This window comes from Amphibalanus amphitrite, unplaced genomic scaffold (genome assembly GCF_019059575.1).
Source record: "Amphibalanus amphitrite isolate SeventyFive unplaced genomic scaffold, NRLGWU_Aamphi_draft 000090F_arrow, whole genome shotgun sequence".
NCBI lineage: Eukaryota > Metazoa > Arthropoda > Thecostraca > Balanomorpha > Balanidae > Amphibalanus > Amphibalanus amphitrite.
In genome coordinates, this window is record NW_024881586.1 from 892,408 (window position 1) to 912,672 (window position 20,265).

At 47.6% G+C, this 20,265-nt stretch overlaps 2 protein-coding genes across 4 annotated transcripts in view; one reads left to right on the forward strand and one right to left on the reverse strand.

Annotated features, from left to right (window-relative positions):
• Window positions 1–11,846, forward strand: part of LOC122380068 (ras-related protein Rab-37-like) — a 49,872-nt gene extending 38,026 nt beyond the window's left edge. For all 3 annotated transcript variants that reach the window (XM_043362860.1, XM_043362862.1, XM_043362861.1), the window contains 4 exons: window positions 5,920–6,028; window positions 8,301–8,411; window positions 8,811–8,952; window positions 11,197–11,846. In XM_043362860.1, the coding sequence (XP_043218795.1) occupies window positions 5,920–6,028; window positions 8,301–8,411; window positions 8,811–8,952; window positions 11,197–11,302 (468 nt within the window). In that variant the 3' untranslated portion in view covers window positions 11,303–11,846. The remainder of the gene's footprint in view (window positions 1–5,919; window positions 6,029–8,300; window positions 8,412–8,810; window positions 8,953–11,196) is intronic.
• Window positions 11,847–13,310: 1,464 nt separating this feature from the next.
• LOC122380070 lies at window positions 13,311–18,631 on the reverse strand. The gene is made up of 4 exons (XM_043362863.1): window positions 18,264–18,631; window positions 15,179–15,331; window positions 14,377–14,495; window positions 13,311–14,002 (listed from the first exon to the last, which is right to left on the reverse strand). The coding sequence occupies exons 2-4, from the start codon at window positions 15,329–15,331 to the stop codon at window positions 13,723–13,725; spliced, it is 552 nt and encodes a 183-aa protein (XP_043218798.1). The 5' UTR covers window positions 18,264–18,631; the 3' UTR covers window positions 13,311–13,722.
• Window positions 18,632–20,265: the final 1,634 nt, after the last annotated feature.

A 20,265-nucleotide genomic window follows, 5' to 3' on the forward strand; every position in this document is an offset into this window, starting at 1 on the left:
TCATAAGTGAACCTCTGCACGGTCTTCAGATGTCGCAACTTCGCAACGCCCTCACTGCCAGAGGAGATGTCACAGGGAAATGAAACTTGCAGGATCTAGTATCCATTATGAGTCCCACAACTTGTATATCTCGGATTTTTCCTAAAGGTCATATGAGGTCAGGTCATTTTCGTGACCTCACCATTATAAGTCAATGGGGAAAAATTCAAACTGCTATTCTGGCGCCGGGAACGATCTCCAACTATCTCAAGCACACAGAATCGTGATTTGATGCACTCCTTGCAAGGTTAGATGCGTTACTTTTGCAATGTTGACTTTGCGTGACGTCATTTATGACGTCATCAAGGTCAAATTAGTTTTTCGTCAATAACTCTTGATCAAATTGAGCTAGCGAGTCGGGAAAGGCACCAATGGACTCAGGAAGGCCTGCCGAATCGAATGATATGCGACATGACCTCTTTCAACCAACTTCGTGACCTGGGGGTGCTGACCTGACCTTGACCTGAGGTCAACACCCCAAGTTGACCTGACCCGGACAAAAAGTATATCATTCGACGCGCCTGAGCGAGGCGAACACGATGCTGCCAAAATCGGCGCTCTGCGGCCGTTTTTTGCGAAGTTATTCACCAAAAACTGAACCGTACCCTGGGGCACTTGACCTGACCTCAGAGGTCACCGGTTGACCTAGGACCTTAAAATCGGGTACCAATCTCTGCGTCTCGTAACGGCGCACACGCTCGTTTTTTCCGCGACGCGCTAGCTCCACCAGGGGCGAAACGGCGAGGGGGGGGTCGTACCCGCCCCCCCCCCCCTCGGCCGGCGCGTATGTAGAAAACCAATAGGTCCGGCGAGGGTTAAGCATGAATTAACTTTGGATTGCAACGCAATCGCAAAAATCGTGGCATTCTATTCATGCAACTATTGGCTGGTTGCTCACGTTAGCCGGATGTACCAGTGCAGTGCAGTTTGCAGTATATGTGCTAATGCAGCTTGCAGTAGTTTGCAGTAGTACAAATGCAGTAGCTAGTTGCCAAATGCAGTTTCGTATCATGAACAGATTAGAAAAAATGCCTTTGGAAACAGAGAAACTCAACAACAAAGAAATAGGGACATATCGGATGATACAGTTTGACCAGGAATGGGAAAAGCGTATTTACATATCCCCCAGACGACCGCTGCCGACGACCAAATGGCTCAGCAAACAGAAGGCCGGCCAGAAGACCAGAAGCTATAGGCTGCTCTGCAGTTATATGCCTACCAAGCAACCGATGTATTTGTATAGATGAATGGCGCCATACAATGCACACACCTAACATTTCAACAGCACGAGTATAATGAGCACCTTGTTACATAACACCGTCCCGATGATACATGCCCCTATCAACGCTGGAGGAGCTTAGCCTGGCCCGGGAATGATCGTGCTCGATTCAGCATCAATCACGGCTAAGAATGGATCGGTTGTTCCTAGAACGCACATCCATGATCGTAAGGCTTTACCGATAGGCAGTGTAGTGTGTACCTACTGCGCCATAGTGCACGGCCTATATTACCTGCAAAACAAATATCTTGAAGCGCAGCACTAAAGGCCTGGCTACACTATGCGTTTTCTTCGTGCGTTTTTTGCGTGTTTGCGTGTTTTGCGTGATGTCGTTCTAGAAAAAAGAACGATATTACGTTTTTGTGATGTTTTTCACCTTAAATTTTAGTTACATAAGAGTTATATTAGCTTTTGTATATAACCAAAGTAAAAATTATATTGTTTATAACTTTTTTCCTAAAACGATATTACGCAAAACACGCAAACCTGCAAAAACGCACGCAGAAAACGCATAGTGTAGCCAGGCCTTAAAGGTCAGCTATTCCAGTACCCCGTCCAAATAAAGCGACACTGTTCAGTCTTCGGAGTAGGCGGCTGCCGGTGAACGGCTGGGCTGACAAGTATTCTTTATGTGAGCACTCTCCGTGGACGGCGTACGAGAAAGTCGGGCACTCTGTCATTTCCAGTCCCGGCGAACGCTGCCGGCTGCAGTGGGCTCTCTGGTCTCCGTGGGTGTGTCGCTTTATAGGCTGGTCTGGTCGGATGTCGGGACTTCTCTGAAGTGAATTGAGTGACCGTTTTGGAGCAATAGATAGTCAATGTCCGAGGTATAAATATAGTCAATGTCCACAAGATATCAATAGACTACAAGTCCTCTTATCTAAAAACTCATTGTTATTAAATTATTGACCATAACATCGATATTGCTCAAACCGTTTTAGCTGTTAGGAATCGCCCATTTATCACCGAATGCACGCAAAAAAAATTAACCGACGGCAGAGAATCATTAACCCTCGCACGACCAGGCCATTTCTCATAACACGAACGACCAGGGGGGGGGTTGTTACGACCCCCCCCCTGGCGTTTCGAAACGGAAGGTCGTAGAGCTTAGCGGAAAAACCAACGGATTGCTCTCAACGAGATCTCGCGATTGGTGGTATATTTTTTGGTCCTAGGTCAACATTTGACCTACTTATGACCGGTCAAAGGTCAAATTTTCCGAAAAAATCAAACTTTTTTCAACTTTCCGCGGCGATTGCGGCAAAACGGTGGGAGATATCGACTTGAAACCTTCACTATCGTGTTCCTTGATTAATTCTCTATCGTTTGGTATGTATTTCGTTTCCCTAGCTCTAAAAATGGCGCGTTGGGAGCGCCGGAAGTCGGCAAGGTCACAGTCGGCGGCAGAAATTCGAAAAATCAAAATTTAAATTTTTGAAATCTGATTGTATTTTTGGATTTGGGAGGTCCATTTGCTCCCTATAGAAGCTAATATTGCTGCATATTCCCATTGAGGTGACAAGAATTAGCAAAATAGTGGTTCGGGCGCTTTTCAAAAATAGTACCGGACGCTGTTCCTCTTGTGACGTCATAGCTCCGTGACCTGACCTGACCCGGTCAATTTTCTTGCACCACACGATAGCCAATGCTTGCCCCAACATGCATGGGAAGTTTCATCATGATCCATCAAACAATGTGGGTATCACCGGCAGAAAACCTAGGGATTCGGCGCACACGTTTGGTAACTGTCGGCCGGAGGCTGTACCTCTTATGACGTCATAACTCCGTGACCTGACATGACCCGATCAATTTTTTTTCGGCAAAAGATGCGCAAAGGTTGCTCCAGAGGGTATTGAAAATTTCAGCCCGCTACGACAAGCCGTTTAGCGTGCACTTCGAAAAAACCTCAGGGGGGGGGGGGTTGATACAACCCCCCCCTAGGCGTTCTAGGGTTAAGAAAAATTAAGGAATAAACTAGCCAAACACGGCATAGAGAGACATTGCCTTTGCACCCATGAATGACAGACGATAGAAAGAAATTAGTCATCAGAAAGTTGAAACGACTTGCTGCTAAGAGACTGTCCGCCACCTGACCTCCGCTCCAGTTCATAGCTCCCAAGTAGCGTCCGTTCATGGGCTGTTCAGTTACGGCAAACTGCCTCAGCTGGAGATGAGAGGGTCTCATTTCTCAACTGATGGGACGTGAGTCGGCGGAGCTGCCCCGTGGGAGGACGTTCAATTCAGTGTGAGGAGCTCGTGGAGCGATAAATGTGACACCCGACTCCTGGAATACACGTCCAACGCCATCCCGGATAGCGATTTGATCTAGTAGTGCAATACCTCATGTGTCAGGGCAATTCATTGACATGTTTCATGCTACTGATATCTAAAATACTTTGTGAATGACCTCTCCTTGAAATTGTATGTAGGATATATTTTACAAAAAGTCAAATACAGAAATGATAAATTTTCGATCACGGATCTTTGTCAAATCACATTCAAAATTCAAATAAAAATTTCGAAAATTTATCATTTCTGTATTTGACTTTTTGTAAAATATATCCTACATACAATTTCAAGGAGAGGTCATTCACAAAGTATTTTAATGTACAAATGCTCCTTGCACAAGCACTAAGAAGACTGAAAGCTACTGATATCTAATGCAAACGCTGCCCTCGACCTGAGTAATTATTGAGATGACTCATTGTACCGACATTGACCTCATCTCAATTCTGTATTTAATGAATACCGATCCGATAGGCTTCAGTTCAATCTATCGGCTAAATGATTTCAATGAACGACGTTTACGCGATCAAAACTGTCAAATATTGAATCGGCACAACCCCATCCAACTTCAAGAGGTGAACTCCCTCATGTTACACGTTACGGCCGCTTGCTATCCTCAACCCTCATTCATCCTTCCTGCGCCAAACGGGCCTGAGTCAGCCTCTTTGCCGCAGCGCACTGGCCAACATCATTCTCTTTTTACAAGTGCTCCCCTCCTCCCTTCCTCTCGTCTCTCGTCTCTCGTCTCTTGATCGAGAGCCAGTCTGCCGTCCGTCCCTCTCCATGTAAGTACCCTGGCCATGTGCCGTGCCGTGTATGGGTGGGGGTGGGGCGTGGGCCCAATTATTGGACATGAACAGCACCGTGGTCACGACTGGCGGCGACGCCAAACGCGGCTGGCGCGGCTGCTGCGCCTGCCCCACGAGATTACCGAAATACTGGCGTTACCATGACAACGCTCATCAACAGAAGTGTTTGGTCCAGTGACGTAATCCTCAGGCGATGATTGATACGGCGTCTTGCCGCTCACGGTAGGGCTAAAAATACACAGACAGACGCTGCCGTATGTGCATGGACGATGTCTGTGAGAGAATGGGCTCCAGCTTCTGATACAGACTGATACAGCTAGATAATATATGGCGGAAAAGTTTCTCATTGGCTCGCCTATAAGTATCTGTCTTTACTAAAGTGTATTTTCTAAGTTCGGTTATTCTGTCAAGTGGCAATTACTATGCATAATAAACAGCTGTTATTACGGAGCGAGCGAAGCGAGCGGAGTCTTTCCTTAGATTAACGGAAATTTCTGAGTATGAGCGGCCGGCCGTGGGGACGCTCTTCAAAAGCTAATATCTTAGGAACGGGACATCCGATTGACAAGCGGTCTTCTTTACTGAATGTCACTTGGACGTAAAAGTTCTGTGGTGTGATGGCCACCATGCGTTCTTGCCAATTACCGCACGTGGCGCGTGGTAAAGTTGGACATTTTTTAAGAACCCCCAAAATTGCAACCTCAATAACGGCACAACGGCTGGGCCGATTGAATTGAAACTCGGTACACAGTTAGGTCTCCATCAGATAATTCATCTGCATGTGTTAAGGTTGGGGTGCTGCTGCACGTGCGCACGTGCAGGGGTCGTTTCCAGATCTCGAGAACGGCTGGACCGATGGCGCTCAAATTTGGTACACGGTTAAGGACCAGTTAGTAGGGTGCCGTGCACAAGTCAGTTGGGACCCATTTTGCACGTGCGCACGTGCAGGGTGCCGCTTCCAGATCTCGAGAACGGCTGGGCCGATTGTGCTCAAATTTGGCACATCGCTAGAGACCGGTTAGTAGGGTGCCGTGCACAAGTCAGTTGGAGGTACCCCCTCGAAATTTCGCACGTGCAAGGCCCACCCTCTCGCTCGCTCCGTTAGTCGCCCCATAAGGCGTTATACTGGTGATACAAACTGTGCTGTGCTTTTGGAGATAAAGCCTTCTTTAACTGTGCTTTTTTAATCAATAAAAGATAACTGCGCTTCGTGCTGAGGTTTATGACGTGTGCTATCCTAATTCCTGATCGCATCGAGTCTTACACTTGACTTTTAACGTGCAAATTAACACTTTATCCAGAAGCCATCCACCGCCCTAAATAAATTTGTTACCTAAATTCACAAGTGTTGTGTACAATTCACTACCTGTCGGTTTCAGGCCACTGCGACGGTACAATTCCGAGTCGGTTGGTGCTTACATGTCGGAGTGTAAATGTAACTGTCTGATACAGCCCACAGTGCACTACAGCTGTGTAATGGAGGACCTGCTGTTGAATGTGTTACAGAACAAGGTGGTGGAGGTGGACGGTGCCAAGGTGAAGCTGCAGGTCTGGGACACGGCTGGACAGGAGAGGTTCCGGTCGGTGACACACGCCTACTACCGGGACGCTCACGGTGAGAGTTAGGCAGACACGGCGAGAATTAGACTTGTCTACAGACTCGCCACACTTGATCTGTACACACAAACATAGCTATCGTCCTAAAGACTGAGAGAGATGAGACAGACTACCGACGGTTGCGGCGCGCAGTGGAAAACACGCTGCCGCCCGGGAGTTAGGCTGTGCCGCAGTACGTGATATCGCCGGGTAGCTAGACTGTCCCGCAATACAATCCACCCGGAGCCACTGATTGAGACAAAGGTTCTAGCGTTTCATAAATCGAACTCTGGTTACGGAGCGAGCGAAGCGAGCGGAGTCTCATACTGAATTAAGGGAAAATCCTGAGTATGAGCGGCCGGCCGGCCGGCCGTGGGGACGCTCTTCAAAAGCTAATATCTTAGGAACGGGACATCCGATTGACAAGCGGTCTTCTTTACTGAATGTCACTTGGACGTAAAAGTTCTGTGGTGTGATGGCCACCATGCGTTCTTGCCAACCACCGCACGTGGCGCGTGGTAAAGTTGGACATTTTTTAAGAACCCCCAAAATTGCAACCTCAATAACGGCACAACGGCTGGGCCGATTGAATTGAAACTCGGTACACAGTTAGGTCTCCATCAGATCATCCATCTGCATGTGTTAAGGTTGGGGTGCTGCTGCACGTGCGCACGTGCAGGGGTCGTTTCCAGATCTCGAGAACGGCTGGACCGATGGCGCTCAAATTTGGTACACGGTTAGGGACCAGTTAGTAGGGTGCCGTGCACAAGTCAGTTGGGACCCATTTTGCACGTGCGCACGTGCAGGGTGCCGCTTCCAGATCTCGAGAACGGCTGGGCCGATTGTGCTCAAATTTGGCACATCGCTAGAGACCGGTTAGTAGGGTGCCGTGCACAAGTCAGTTGGAGGTACCCTCTCGAAATTTCGCACGTGCAAGGCCCACCCTCTCGCTCGCTCCGTTAGTCGCCCCATAAGGCGTTATACTGGTTCTTTAGCCTGTGTTTTGATATCCTGAAATCAACAGCTGCTAATTCACCTACCCGATTATTATAAACTTCTAATCGATCGGTGGATTGTCTACTAATCCAACGTGATTGACTTTTTGTTGTTGGTGTTTCGAGCCCACGCATGTGCAATCTATTCTTCTATTTTCTATATTACTATTTGAGGAGGGTGCGTCTGTCCGTTACCGAGGTCCCGACTTGGTCGTGCTTTGCGTGGACTACAGGCCAGACCGTTGCACCTAGCCCGGTGAAATTTGCACAACTTATAGATCAAGGATGCGCGACGTGCCTTTGAGGGGTCTCAGCTCGATCGGATTGATAGGGAGCGCGTGGCGCGTGCTCAAAAAGTGCAAATTCGCGTCATAGACTTTACATGTATAAATCGGCGTGCGAAATCGGGAGAAAACGGCTAATTTTGGCCGACACGGGTCCAGTTCCCGTGCAATATCTTGGTGACCAGGGGTCCGACCGGCACGGGGAAAACAGCATCGTGTACAGAATTGAACGGGCTATTGAATGGTGTGCAATGCAGAGGATAGCACGCGCCACGTGCACCGGAGAGGGCACTTTTATTTGAAAAATTGCGGTTTATGAGGGATTTTGGAATTAAATTTATTTTTAGGTGACCGTTAAATGGAGCGAGTTGAATCAACGCCTATTTGCAAGAGAAAGGTACCGCCTCTCATATAAAAATTGTGAAAAGCTGATTGATCCAAATCAAGGTGGTGCAAATCACAGGAGAAAATGGTGTTTGTCAATTTTGTGCCACTTTATTAATCACACGGGGTTTGCTGCATAACCTGATACCTTTGGCAATTGAATATGGTACCATTGGATAGAGCATTCAATTCTGTCCAATATTCACTCTTCATTTTTGCATGATTAGTAACAGTATCCATAAAAATGTAAATGTTCCAAACCATTACATTGTCATTTTTAGCGAAATTCATTGATGGCCCTCAAAAGACTTCACGCCAGTTTTCGAATCATTCTAAAGTAGAACGCATGATAATACGACACGGGCACCTCGATGCGATGTATCTTTTTGTTTTCTTACAAAATGCTTGGCCGTCAAAAAGCAATCGAACGAAATGGATATCTACCAAGCAAATCGACACAGACCAACCCAATACCCACGGGTCAAAAAATCCCCCTTCGCGTTGCGGAGCACGCGGGTAACCCTAGTGGTTAACTATTTTTGTTAAGGAAAAGCTGCAGTTCATTGGTGACTAAAGACTAAAGTGGGCACTGCTTTAGTGTTTCGCTCACACTAGTTTTTGTTTACAGCACTTTTGCTTCTTTATGACGTCACAAACAAGACAAGCTTCGAGAATACGCGCGCCTGGTTAGCTGAGATTAGAGAATACGCCCAAGATAATGTCGTCATAATGTTGCTGGGTAAGTACACACCAATTTAGGACGATCCTAATTTATGTCGTGCTAAAAATGTCGCCTGGAATGACTCATTATGTTTAATCGATGCTAATAGCATGTAACTGATTTCAGCCGCGAGGATGAATATGGAATTTAAAATTAGTTTTACCAAAGGCCGTGTAAAAGTGAACTTGATATTCCAGAATGGGTAAAATGCGTTAACGTTTCTTTCTGCAGGTAACGATTGTGATGGCTCTGTTTATATAAATAACAAACGTGACCAGAGCCCTTCTCAGTAGGCCACAAATGTGAACGCTCATGCTCAATTTTTAGCAAACGAGATCACTTTGTCTCCATATAGTTAACAACTGTGACCACTGTCCCTCCCACAGGTAACAATTGTGACCAGTGTCCCTCCCACAGGTAACAAGTGTGACCGCTCAGAGGACCGAGTCGTTCAGTCCGATGACGGCGAGCGCCTGGCGCGAGAGTTCAACGTCGTCTTCATGGAGACGTCGGCCAAAACGGGGATGAACGTGGAGCTCGCCTTCAGCGCCATAGCCAGGTCAGGCCGGGGATTCTGCTCCGTAAACACAAATGATTATCATTATTTACTGAATACTTATTATCAATGGTAATGGTTAGTCAGCAGGGGCGTCGATTTTTCAAAATGGTTGGGGGTGCTCACTGGCCACTGCTCAACCCCTGCACCGGGTGAAAGGTTGCAGCTTTGCCATGGGGCACAACCGTACAAGGCACGGTTGGGTAATGGGTATCCCCATAAGGTACTGATAATCCCGGGATTTCCACTAATATTTCCCAAAGGTTGAACGTTCTTCAAAATCATTCTGGTCGTCCTAGTACTTGGCTTCCTCATTACATAAACATCTTTCCGAAAAAACTCGTACATTTGCCAGCAGCTCGGCAGCAGCCCCGGCACCTCTGTAATAAGGTGACAGAAACCGATGACCGCGATTAGCACCGGTGCAGCAGCCCCTGCGGTCCGCAGGGGCGGACATTGCGCGGGAGGCAACGGTATAGCTACGAGGCTCTGGCGTTAATCAGACGATCACAATAATCGCTGAAAAAAATGACAGGTGATCGCATTTCGATATTTACGGGTTTACGATTTTCCTCAGTGGCGTAGCCAGGTGGGCCCGTTAGGCACATGCTCCCCCCTCCCCCCCCATCAGATTCAGGGGCCCATCGGGTTATTCGGGCATGAGGGGCCCTGCGGCGCCAATTGGCCGCTGAGGGTCCACGTTGGCTATATTTGGACTCAGAAGGGCCCCACAGGGCTCGTAAGAACACCTCATGGGCCCACAAGAACTAACATTAAGAAAGGGCCCCAAGCCAGCCTCTGAGGGCCACTTGTCGGCCTCTGGGGGTCTTAACCGGCCTATAGGGGGCCAGCTCTAGGAGTTGCACAGTGCACACCCTCCTGTAATGGCCCCAGACACCCATTTCTCTGAGGGCCTCTATAACGGCGACTGTGAGGGCCCTCACCGGCGCCCCTGAGCGCCACACCGGCGTCTCTGAGGGCCCCACACCCCTAACTCTGAGGCCCTACAACAATGCCTTTAAAAACCCTACATGGGCGGTTCTGAGGGCCTTTGTCAGTTACCAGCGACCCTGACGGCCCCACACAGGTGACTCGGAGGCTCCCAGCGGCGTCTGAGCGCACCATGCCAGTCTCTGAGAAACCCACAAGGCTCCTGAAGGCACCGGTGACCTCTTGATATCTTCTTGTCGGCCTATGAAGGGTCCGTTCCGTAACAGCAGTTCTGAGCGCCCCACGCGCGCCTGTGATGGCCCTAAACCAGTGTCTCTGAGAGCCCCCACAACGGCGCCTGTGAGGGCCGTCACCGGCGACTGTGAAGCCCCCACACCGGCGCCTCCAGTCCGAGGGGCCCACATTGCCATATCTGAGGGTCCCACACTAATGCCTCTTAAGGCCCTATATCGGCGGCTCTGAGGGCCCAACATCGTAGCTTCTGAAGGCTCCACAAGTGCGCATGTGACGGCTACCCTGCCACCGGTGACATTTGAAGGCCCCACACCGGCGACTCTGAGGGCCCCATCGGGGTCTGAGTCCGTTCCGGTCTCTAAAAACGACCTCACAGGGTTTCTGAAGGTACCACCGGCCTCTGATGGCCCTTTGCCGGTCTCTGAGGGCCCGTCGCCGGTCTCTGGAGCCCCCTGCCGGCTTGTAAAGGGTACGCGCCGGCAGCTCTAAGGGTCCGACACCCGTGTACGACGGACTCACACCAGTGTCTTTGCAACTTAACGTCTTTTTTCGCCCTTCTTCTTAAATCTAACTTTTCTTTTCTTTACATCTTTATTTCATGCATTGTAAATTGCGTAATTGTTTTATTTTTAGTAGTGAAGGACTGCAGAACAATTCAAGCAGAGTTAGTGGGAGTTATTGAGGGACAAAATCATTGGGGGTGCCCGGAAAACCATTGGGGGTGCTCATTTGAGCATTGGGGGTGCTGCAGCACCCCCAAAGGTATACAAATCGACAACCATGGGTTAGTGACAGGCATTGTGAGAACAGCGCAAGTCAAAATATAACTCATGCGGGATGTTCGACTTTATTTTACCGTAACGCCGTATACGGTCGTTCACAACGCGTTTCATTGCTATGTAATGAGTAATTCGCAAGTGCTCACACTTGCGTCAAAATCCTTCTCGTCTCTAATTGTTTACTGGATTCCATTCATGAGTCACGACTGATTGTGACTGAATGTCGACTAAGTTGACTAAATCCACCCTCTTCTAACCTCTGACCGCGTCCCTCTCTCGTCAGGGACCTGCTTCACCGGCGACTGTATCCAAACGGCGGCACCTTCAACGTCAAACAGTTTGTCGAGGCTCGCTCGGAGCACTCGCCGGCCTGTGCCTGTGCAACGTAATACCCGGAGAGCTAGACCCCAGCGTGGACCCCGGACCCCGGAGTGGATCCACAGGCGCCAGGGTGGATCCTCGGGCCCCAGAGGAGACCCTGGACTCTGAATGTGGATCCGCGGATCCAGTGTGGATCCACGGACCTCGGAGTGAACCCTCGAACCCCAGAGTGGGCTCAGGACACGAGTCCGGACCTGTAATTACATGAGTCCGACATATCCGGGTACGGATCTGGAGTTGGGTCCTTAGCGGACCACGAAAATGGATACGTGGACCCGAGTAGACCTCAGACACGGATCCAGGCGAGATTCTGGACCCGAATCCGGATCCAGATACGAAGTTAGACAGGGATCCGGATCCAAACACGACTGCGGAAATGCCCCAGGTCCGGGGACGGCCCAGCGTGATGCGGTGTGGCTCAAAGAACAAAAGGGGGCCGAGAGCACACCGCTTCGAGACAATAGACCCACGACAATACGCCAGCAGGAGCTTCCGCATAGAGAAGGGGCAGTGAGAGGTGGTGCGTTTGTCTGCTGATTATCAACAAGGCGTGCAGAATACATGCAGTGAATAGATGTAGTAAAGGGTGTACTAGAACATGTATTTTTCAACAATATTGTTTTATGTTGTCATTGCATTAATCTACATAGTCTGATGTCATAATTGATGGGCTGTAATGGCCTTATGTCGTGGCTATTTTATTGAAGTGTTTTACTTTATTTGTTGGGATCGTATGCATTATTTATTATTTGAAGGACCATATTTATAAAACAAACCTACGATGGTCTAATGTCTGTCTGTAGGTTGCACAAGACCAAAGGAGAATCCATTAGCGGCGATACAATATGCCCTTATGTTATCGTGGCTGCATCAGTTGTGTCTATGTTTACCAGCAGCTGTATTGAATGCCGGTAGTAGTGACTTTTTAACCGCTCGCTGAACCCAACTCGGTGCATACGCTACTTCACAAGTCTGCAGAAGACTGAACTGGAATGGAAGATCGCTGACATTGAGCGAGCAATTGCCATCAAACGGAATGGCGTGGAGTTACACTTGGTGATGCGCTGGTAAAAGTGGCGTTTTGCTACTATGAGGAGAAGCAAGTGTGACTAATTCATATGTTCATATTGCTTGGCGCGTCTGCTGTGACGAGCGCTCGGTTGGGGAAGAAAGTTACATTACTTTGAACAGGGAGCATCATGTTCGCTACTAATGACCAGTTTATTGCTGAAGTCTAAATATTGGGTTTCAGGCGTCGTGGAAGTGTGAATGCCTGTTAGTAGTCACGGGGTGGGAGCTAGGAGCCTGTGAGTGTGGCACAGGTATGAGTGACTTGACGTGTCATTTGTCATTGTGACAGAATCATGAGTGGAATTTGCTGGGCGATGACAAATAACTATATCATGACCAGCAGCGAGCACAGCTTGTAACTTACCCTAATGAACGAGCTGTAACTGTGAGCTACTTGATCGCGGCGTAAATTATGACGTGACGTTATGAATTGTGCGACTGCCACACACGATTGGCCACTCGCAGCTTAGTTGTGTGTTGAAGTCAGAGATATCTACCGTACGCTGCTGCAGAGTAGTGGATTTTTGTGCTGCTGAGTGCTGATGTTTGCTGAATAAGTATGTGCTGGATGTGTGCTGGGTGTGTGCTGGCATAGATCGCATGTCAAACTGAAGTGGCGTTCTAAAAACGCAAGACGATATCAAACCACACTTCGGGCCATGAAATCTCGCTATAGGTACCGCAAGAGACTGACTGCTTTCTCGCAAATAAGCTCGCGTGTTGCGGTTAAATCCGATGCTGTTGTATCGTGAGTTGCAAAACGTACCTATACTATGTGGGCAGCGTCTTGTGTTAGTGTTAAATTGTTTGCATTTAGACTAAATCTATAAGTATGTCTTATTGAAAGCTGCAATATCTAAATACATACCCGTGAGCACAAATTATATCATGTAATTTATTTTAAAAAAAAAACGCCTCGAAGAGAAACGAGCACAAAGTCTTAGATACGTTATCATATGAAGTTTTATTGCGGATGTGTCTGCAGTGAATCACACATTTAAACATCATTTTCCGACCAGTGCGTCACAATATGCGTCCATGAAACGTAAAACACGAGTTTCACACCTGAAAACAATGCCTTTGAATCAATGTGATGGTCATTAGCGATTTATCACTCCATATAAGAGCGAAGCTGAGTTGCTGGCCATCAGTAATGCCATCTACAATACTGACCGTTTGAACGAACAGCAAACATTTAATTACCCAACAAACCCTTGATCGCTTTCGCTAGAAAACGCGATTGGCAGGTCACCCTCAGTGAAACGCCATGACGATACCGCATACCGTTTCACCACTCAGGCGACTGCCGCGTCATCTATATAAGCACTGCTTCATACTATCGCCGCCAGGTGGCAGGCTAGCAGGTGGGTGCGTTGAACGGCATCGGTGACGGCAGGCAGCCGTCGATGCTGATAGTGACGGTCTGCGCCCCTGGCCGGGTGCGCGTCACCGTCACCGTCTGCGTCGTCAGCATGGTGGTGAGGAAGGTGACGCCGCTATTCTGGTTGATGCACTCCTCGTTGACCCCGGAGAGCTCAATGATCTGAGGCTGGCCGGCTTCGGAGAGGGAGGACACCAGCTCGGGAGCCGCGCTGCCCACGGCTGCCGGCTCCGGCGCCAGAGACTTGGCCATCCGCCTGAGACAGAGACAACTTCGGTTAGGGCGGTATCGTAACGGTAGTCAGTGCAGCATTATCACGGGGTGAGCATGTGACCATCCTCATTGACTTGGCATTGCCTGATAACGCTATAAATTGGAGGACAAAATCGCAAATACTATCAGATCTATATGAATGATGCTCAGTTTGAATACTAGCTTGTTTAACAGTTGCTTACACACCTGAAAACAAAACTTTTAAAACTTTATAACAAAAGAAACTTTGTTGAGGATTTAGAACGGCAAATAAGCATAAAAATAAAAATCAAATACATAAACGTATACATGAAACGATAAATGAGTAAGACATGTCACTCCAATCTGTCCCGTCGCCGGTCGAGCCGCGCCCCTCACCTAACAGTCTTGGTCGGCTGCACGGGCTCCGGATCGCTGGGCGTGCAGGCCGGCAGGTCCTTGGAGTAGCTGACGCAGTACGGCGAGTCGATGATGGTCTGAGTCTTGGTGATAAACTCCTGGGGGACGGGGCGATCGGAAAGGCGTCACACTCAATCAGGGGCGAAGCTTCATCCCACCAACATGCCATTTTGCCCCACCAATAAGCGTTTTGCTCCACCAAGTTTAGCTGATCTGTAGGACTTTGTTGCTTTGTAAATCAACCTTTTTCGTACTCAGGAGGTTTGAAATGTTTGTGTAATGCAAAAGCTTGTCTCTATGATGTAAAAAATTGATTCAGTGTGGCAACTTATTTGACTTATCAATCGGGTATTGTAGGTTTGACGACTTTGCCCACCAACTTCGCTGGAAAAGCTCCACTCATGCACTCAAGGCAGGTTAGGGCGGTGATTGTGCACTGTATAGTCTTGGAAACAGGCTTGTGACGATACGGTGATAAAATTGGTGATGTTTTTACAGACGTGACCGACTCCTAGTTAAATTTAATGAATCGTATTTATGTACATATTTACGGTTCCATTGTGTGCAGCATTGTTCGACGCTGCTCTCAATAAGAGACGATATCTGCGGCTTCCTTTACGAAAAATGATCAGTCAAACTCAAACAAATTAGATATAACTATGACCCAATACTCATCCTAAGAGCTGGGCCCGCAAGTACACATTCTTCGAACGTTACCTAAGTATGTATTTTCGACCGTTACCGACTACCGAAAGCTGTCGCCGGCGGGTCTCGAACTCACGGTCTCGCGGATGACCTTCCTGACGGCTGTGATGCGCGCCTGGTACTCGAGCTCGACCCGTCCGTCGATGACCTCTGCCCTCTGGCGTTTCCTCGGGGCCATGCTGTGTGCGGCAGCCACCAGACAGGCGAACAGCATCAGCTTCGTCACCATCTGCGGCAGGAACACGGGACCGTGAGCATAAGGAGCATTCACAACTAAAAACGCCAGAAAAACGGCAATAAGAAGTGGAGCGCTCCAATATTCTCGGGACAAATGCAGCGTCACTTGATCGACTTATTGATTGTTATTTTACAGAATGGCTGTTGAAGGAAATTCTTAACTGCATCCATGTAATCAGTGCTAATTGGACACGTTGTGCCATTGGCTTTCGTTATTCTGACCAGACAAAAAGTAGAGACGCCCGGTTAAATGGACTACCACCCCAAACTCTCCGGCTCGATTCTCATTATCACATTTGGCACCACAGGTTATCTGGTTATTTTCACCAAATTCCTACGGCGAACCGTTTCTAATGAGGCTAAATCACCGCGGCAGGTATTTGTCCTGCAGCAGTCGGTCAATTGGCCAATATGGAAGACGTCATTCACATACCACCCTCGGTAGAATGTAATGCCTATTTCATGCAACATTGCAGGGCACCATGGAGCGTGGCCAATATTTCACTCGATGCTCCCGAGGGCAAATATGTAGGGCATGATCAAAGGCTGGCACAAATTATCGCTCGACAGCTTATAGCTCACCGAGGGCTCAATGCTTGCTTTACTGCTCTGCTGCCACTCTTGCAACCGGCTTTCAGGTGCCGACCGCATAGTAAACAGAATGAATAAGCAAATACCGTTCTATTGTTGGAGAATGATGCTGCAGAGCGCCACATCACGCCGTATTTGCACGGCATCTGCCCAGAGGCGCCGCCGCTCGGCAGATGAGAGGACAATGACCGCAGCACAGCTTCCTTGCTCTCTCAGAGAAGCTGTTAGATATGCATGCTTGCAGATTGCCCAGAGGCGTGGGAAGGGATCAGCCCACGTCCATCGGACCCTGACTAACTGCACCACCTGGTCGCATCAGCAACTTTGCTAAGATAAAGGGTGCATTCACGCTTGCGGTACATTGACACGCGACTGTGACGCTTATTTTCACGACACAGCGAACCGTCGAAGGGAGAAGATTGAAATGCGCCTCTTGGGGGAATGTTATACCCAACACAAACTTTTTGTAACAAGTGAATATTGAATGAGCAAGCGTAAGTTTGCACGCGTGACCTCACGTTGTACCTTTGAGGTCATCTAAGGTCATAAGAAGTCAATAACATTTTTTATGACTTGCGAAAGAGACAGAATAAAGCGCCTTGGATGCTTCCCCAATCAAAGATAAAGGTCGGCCGTTATGCAGCATGCCCTTCTCCGGTTAGGTCATGAGTTTAGGTCAACTAACCCTCGCCGGCACAGGCTATTTTGCGGGAAAATCGGGACCTGTTAGAAAGTCGTTACGTGTGGCTGTTATGTGGTTTTCCGGGGTGCTGATCACGATTATCGTGTTAGTTTTGATCAGAGATGATGTCTTTAGGCATTTAGACCAGGTCGGGTCAGGTCAGGTCAGGTCAACCGGTAGGGGCTGTGACGGGTATTCGTAATACGTGTCAACCGCCTCTGACAGCTTCGGAACATGTTACGAAGGCACCAAAACTACTTCGTAAATGTTCAAATGGTTGCTAAATTCGAATTCAGCTCCAAAAACTAGCCTAGAAACATGTAAAACTCGGAAAAGTGAACCGAGGTCACCCGAGGTCACCAAAGGTCAATGACCTGACCTGACCTTCAGGTGACCTTGAAACTCACCCTAATGTATGGGAGCAACATTAGCTCACATGTTTGAACGTTTGAAACCACGAAAAGCTTGCAAACGCGCGGCTAATGCGAGCCGACATACGCCGAATCGCGATTCCGGCCAAACATGGTCTCGGAAAAGAGATCACAGGTCAAAGGTCATTTAGGTCAGGGTCATGAAATTTTCAGGGTTGGTGTAAAATTGATCAATGCGAGGGTACTGAAAGTTTCGTTGTGATCTGCCGCTTTTTACGCGAGTTATTCGCGAAACAACCTTAGAGGGGTTGTATCAACCCCTCCCCCCTTCCCTGTGCCGGCGAAGGCTAAAAGGTGACATTTTGGGTCAAAACTACAGTTCATCTGGGCCATTTCGATAAGAGAAACAACATCCCGATTACCGATCGAATCAGTTGAAAGTACGAATGGCCGTGTTTTGTTTTCAGTCGTAAGTTAGATATTGGAGAAAAAATAGTAATAATATTGCATAATTTATGCTCTCTGGAGTCAAAGAAGTTCACCATATATTCCTGGTTAAATCTGATGGCACCTTAGCGAAATAACTTGAACGTAGCTTTCAAATGAGCATTGTGGTTCTGCATCTTTATTGCGTAGTTCTCGAGCCACGCGTCCATTTGTTTAAATGTCGAAGTCGGGAAATTTTACGTTTGATGACCTCTGGTGTTCTGACCTAAAAAAATTGTCTTAAATGATCGAAGTATATTCCTCATGTTCTTTACGCTTTTTCGAGTGCCTCTTACCATGTGCCGCTATGTGGCCCAGATGCCAATATGAATTGAGGATGCAAAAACGCCCCCTCGACACGATGTGTTACAATCGGACCGCCGCCTTGACGTAGGTATAGTGGCGCAGATTGAATGATAACATAACTATCTTTTAATTACTAGGTTTTTACTCATATTATTTATTCATTTTTAAACAGCAAAACAGATTTAAACAGATATGGGTTTGCATCGTGTGATTCGTTTAGATGTTATTCAGCGCGAATTTTGAACAAAGTTAATAATGTAAAAATAGCAACATGATAAGCAAACAGAGCCATGCATCATGTAAAGTAAATAACTACAAACAAAATTAAAAAGTAGAACGGCAATGCAACTATACAATTACACCTACAGCATTTAGCCCGTTAGAGACGTCATAAATGACGTACGACGGGTGAATGAAAATGTAAAAAAATTATTCTCCTGCAAAAAAAAAACCGACACGCGAAACGATAAAAACGTTTAGTGACCCACCTTGCTATATGTGATGCGCGACCTGTGAACGATCAACACCCAGCGATCTTCCTGCACCCAGCACTTGTGGCGTTCGTTCAACCTGCGCCGCCTTTATATAGCGTCAGTGACGTCACTGGGTGTAGTCCGCCGCCGGCTAGGCCTCGGGCGGTGCAGCGGTCCAGCAGTTTACGAAGGACGGCGGTTAAATGCCGAGTGACTCGCCTCGAGCACCACTGCTCGGTGACATGGGGTGGGCTAAGGGCGACGGCAGGTCACGGGTCACGTAACCGACACAGGGGCATTGTCCTGGAGCTTCAGACGTCTAACCAATGTAAGCACACGCGTCAGAAGAAAGATGGTCAGTTTACGACCAATCAAGCTGTAAAAGTCAGTAAGTGCCTCCGCTAGCAATAACACCAACAACAAACAGGTGGCTGGATCGTAAATGCGGCTGTGAATAACATAAACGGTAGGCGAAAAACCGAGCGTCATGCTCCGACTGCCACGGTGGTCAGGTCGTGAGAACAGGTATTTATGTCCGATTCCACTTAGCCCGCGCCCCACTGGGGGGGGCTATTTATAGCCCCCCCTCCCGTTTTTCTGCAATAACTTCCAAACCGCTTGACGGATCGATGCCAAACTTTCAGGACCTTCGGCTGCATCTATTTGACACCTTGTGTCAAAATTTGAATTTCGTAGCTACCATAGGTCGGCTGGAAATGACGTCAGAGTGACGTCATGTTCGTCCGATTTCGACGCAAAACATTGAACCACGGCAATCGCTCCCAAGAGCTCAGTTTTTAAGCTAGATCCAATTTCTTTGTATGAAAGGACTCAGAATTGACTGCGCTATCAAACTGCTATCTCGGATTTCCAAAATTTTGAAAATTTCGAAAATTTTATATAATAATATTCAAAATTTATATTTTTATATTTTTTCAAAAAGTTTTTGACTTTTCGAAAAAACCGGAATATATGTGACAGAACGCATGATGTTGACTAACTCTAGCAAGTCTTAGCTAAATATCTTCAAAAATGGCCAAGTTATACGCATTATTGCAAAAAATTCACAATTATTAATTTTTCAAATCAATTTTTCAGTACGTATTTGACATCGTACACCAATATAAATGGCACCATCGTGTTCCTGAGCTCAAACTGCATCCATTAGGCACCTTTTTTGTTGAAAAATGTCAACTTCAAAATTTGACCTTTTTTGACCTGAAAGTGACCTGACCTAAGCGAAATTCGACTCCAAATGACCTCGAATGACACAGACGACATCAAATTCGAAATCTATGGCCTAAATGGACCATAAAACATGTGTCACGTGACCGACGCATGATATAATATTTTCGTGACCTGTGATGACCTGACCCTGACCTGAAAATCAAAGTACAAGTTTGGTACCCTCAAAGTATCTAGAGCACCTCTTCACGAGTGTGGAAACCAAAAATGAGCCTGATCTGACTTGTAAGACGGCGGCCAGAGCCCAAAATGTGAACAATCCAAAATGCTAATAATTTTTACTTTGACCTGACCTGTGACGTCATCGGTGACCTCGAGGTCAATGAAATTAGGTTTCGCTCGACAGTTTTTCCGGGGCTATCAGACGCCGTTTGAATTTTGACGATCGGCCCAGTAGTTTCGGAGTTAGGAGGGGGGGCTATGAATAGCCCCCCCCCCAGTAGGGCGTGTTATACACAGACCCCAGTGGGGCGCGGGTTAGCTGCGTTGATAGTGGACCAGATTATCGAATAAGAAACCAAGTAAAAAGATTATCTATTTCAAGCTGAATCGTAAATCTAGCCGAAATAATTTCCTGTTATTTATATTTTCAATAAGAAATGACTGTTGATGTATGTACACAATGATGCATAACAATAGGGTAAATTAAAAAGTTTACTGGTACACCGGATGGCCCCGGGTTCTTTTTACTTACTGACACTTTTGAATCACAACTGTGTAGCGTTTGCGCGCAATAAAGCTATTCAGCGATGGACAAGTGTCGCTGGCTACG

Bases quoted from the DNA above. Each gene is read 5' to 3' on its own strand.
- LOC122380070 (XM_043362863.1), bottom strand. From the start codon at position 15,331: ATGGTGACGAAGCTGATGCTGTTCGCCTGTCTGGTGGCTGCCGCACAC. The intron at 14,496-15,178 runs GTGAGTTCGAGA...CCCGTCCCCCAG, and splicing joins GGAAGGTCATCCGCGAGACC to GAGTTTATCACCAAGACTCA. The intron at 14,003-14,376 runs GTGAGGGGCGCG...TCTCTGTCTCAG, and splicing joins CAGCCGACCAAGACTGTTAG to GCGGATGGCCAAGTCTCTGG.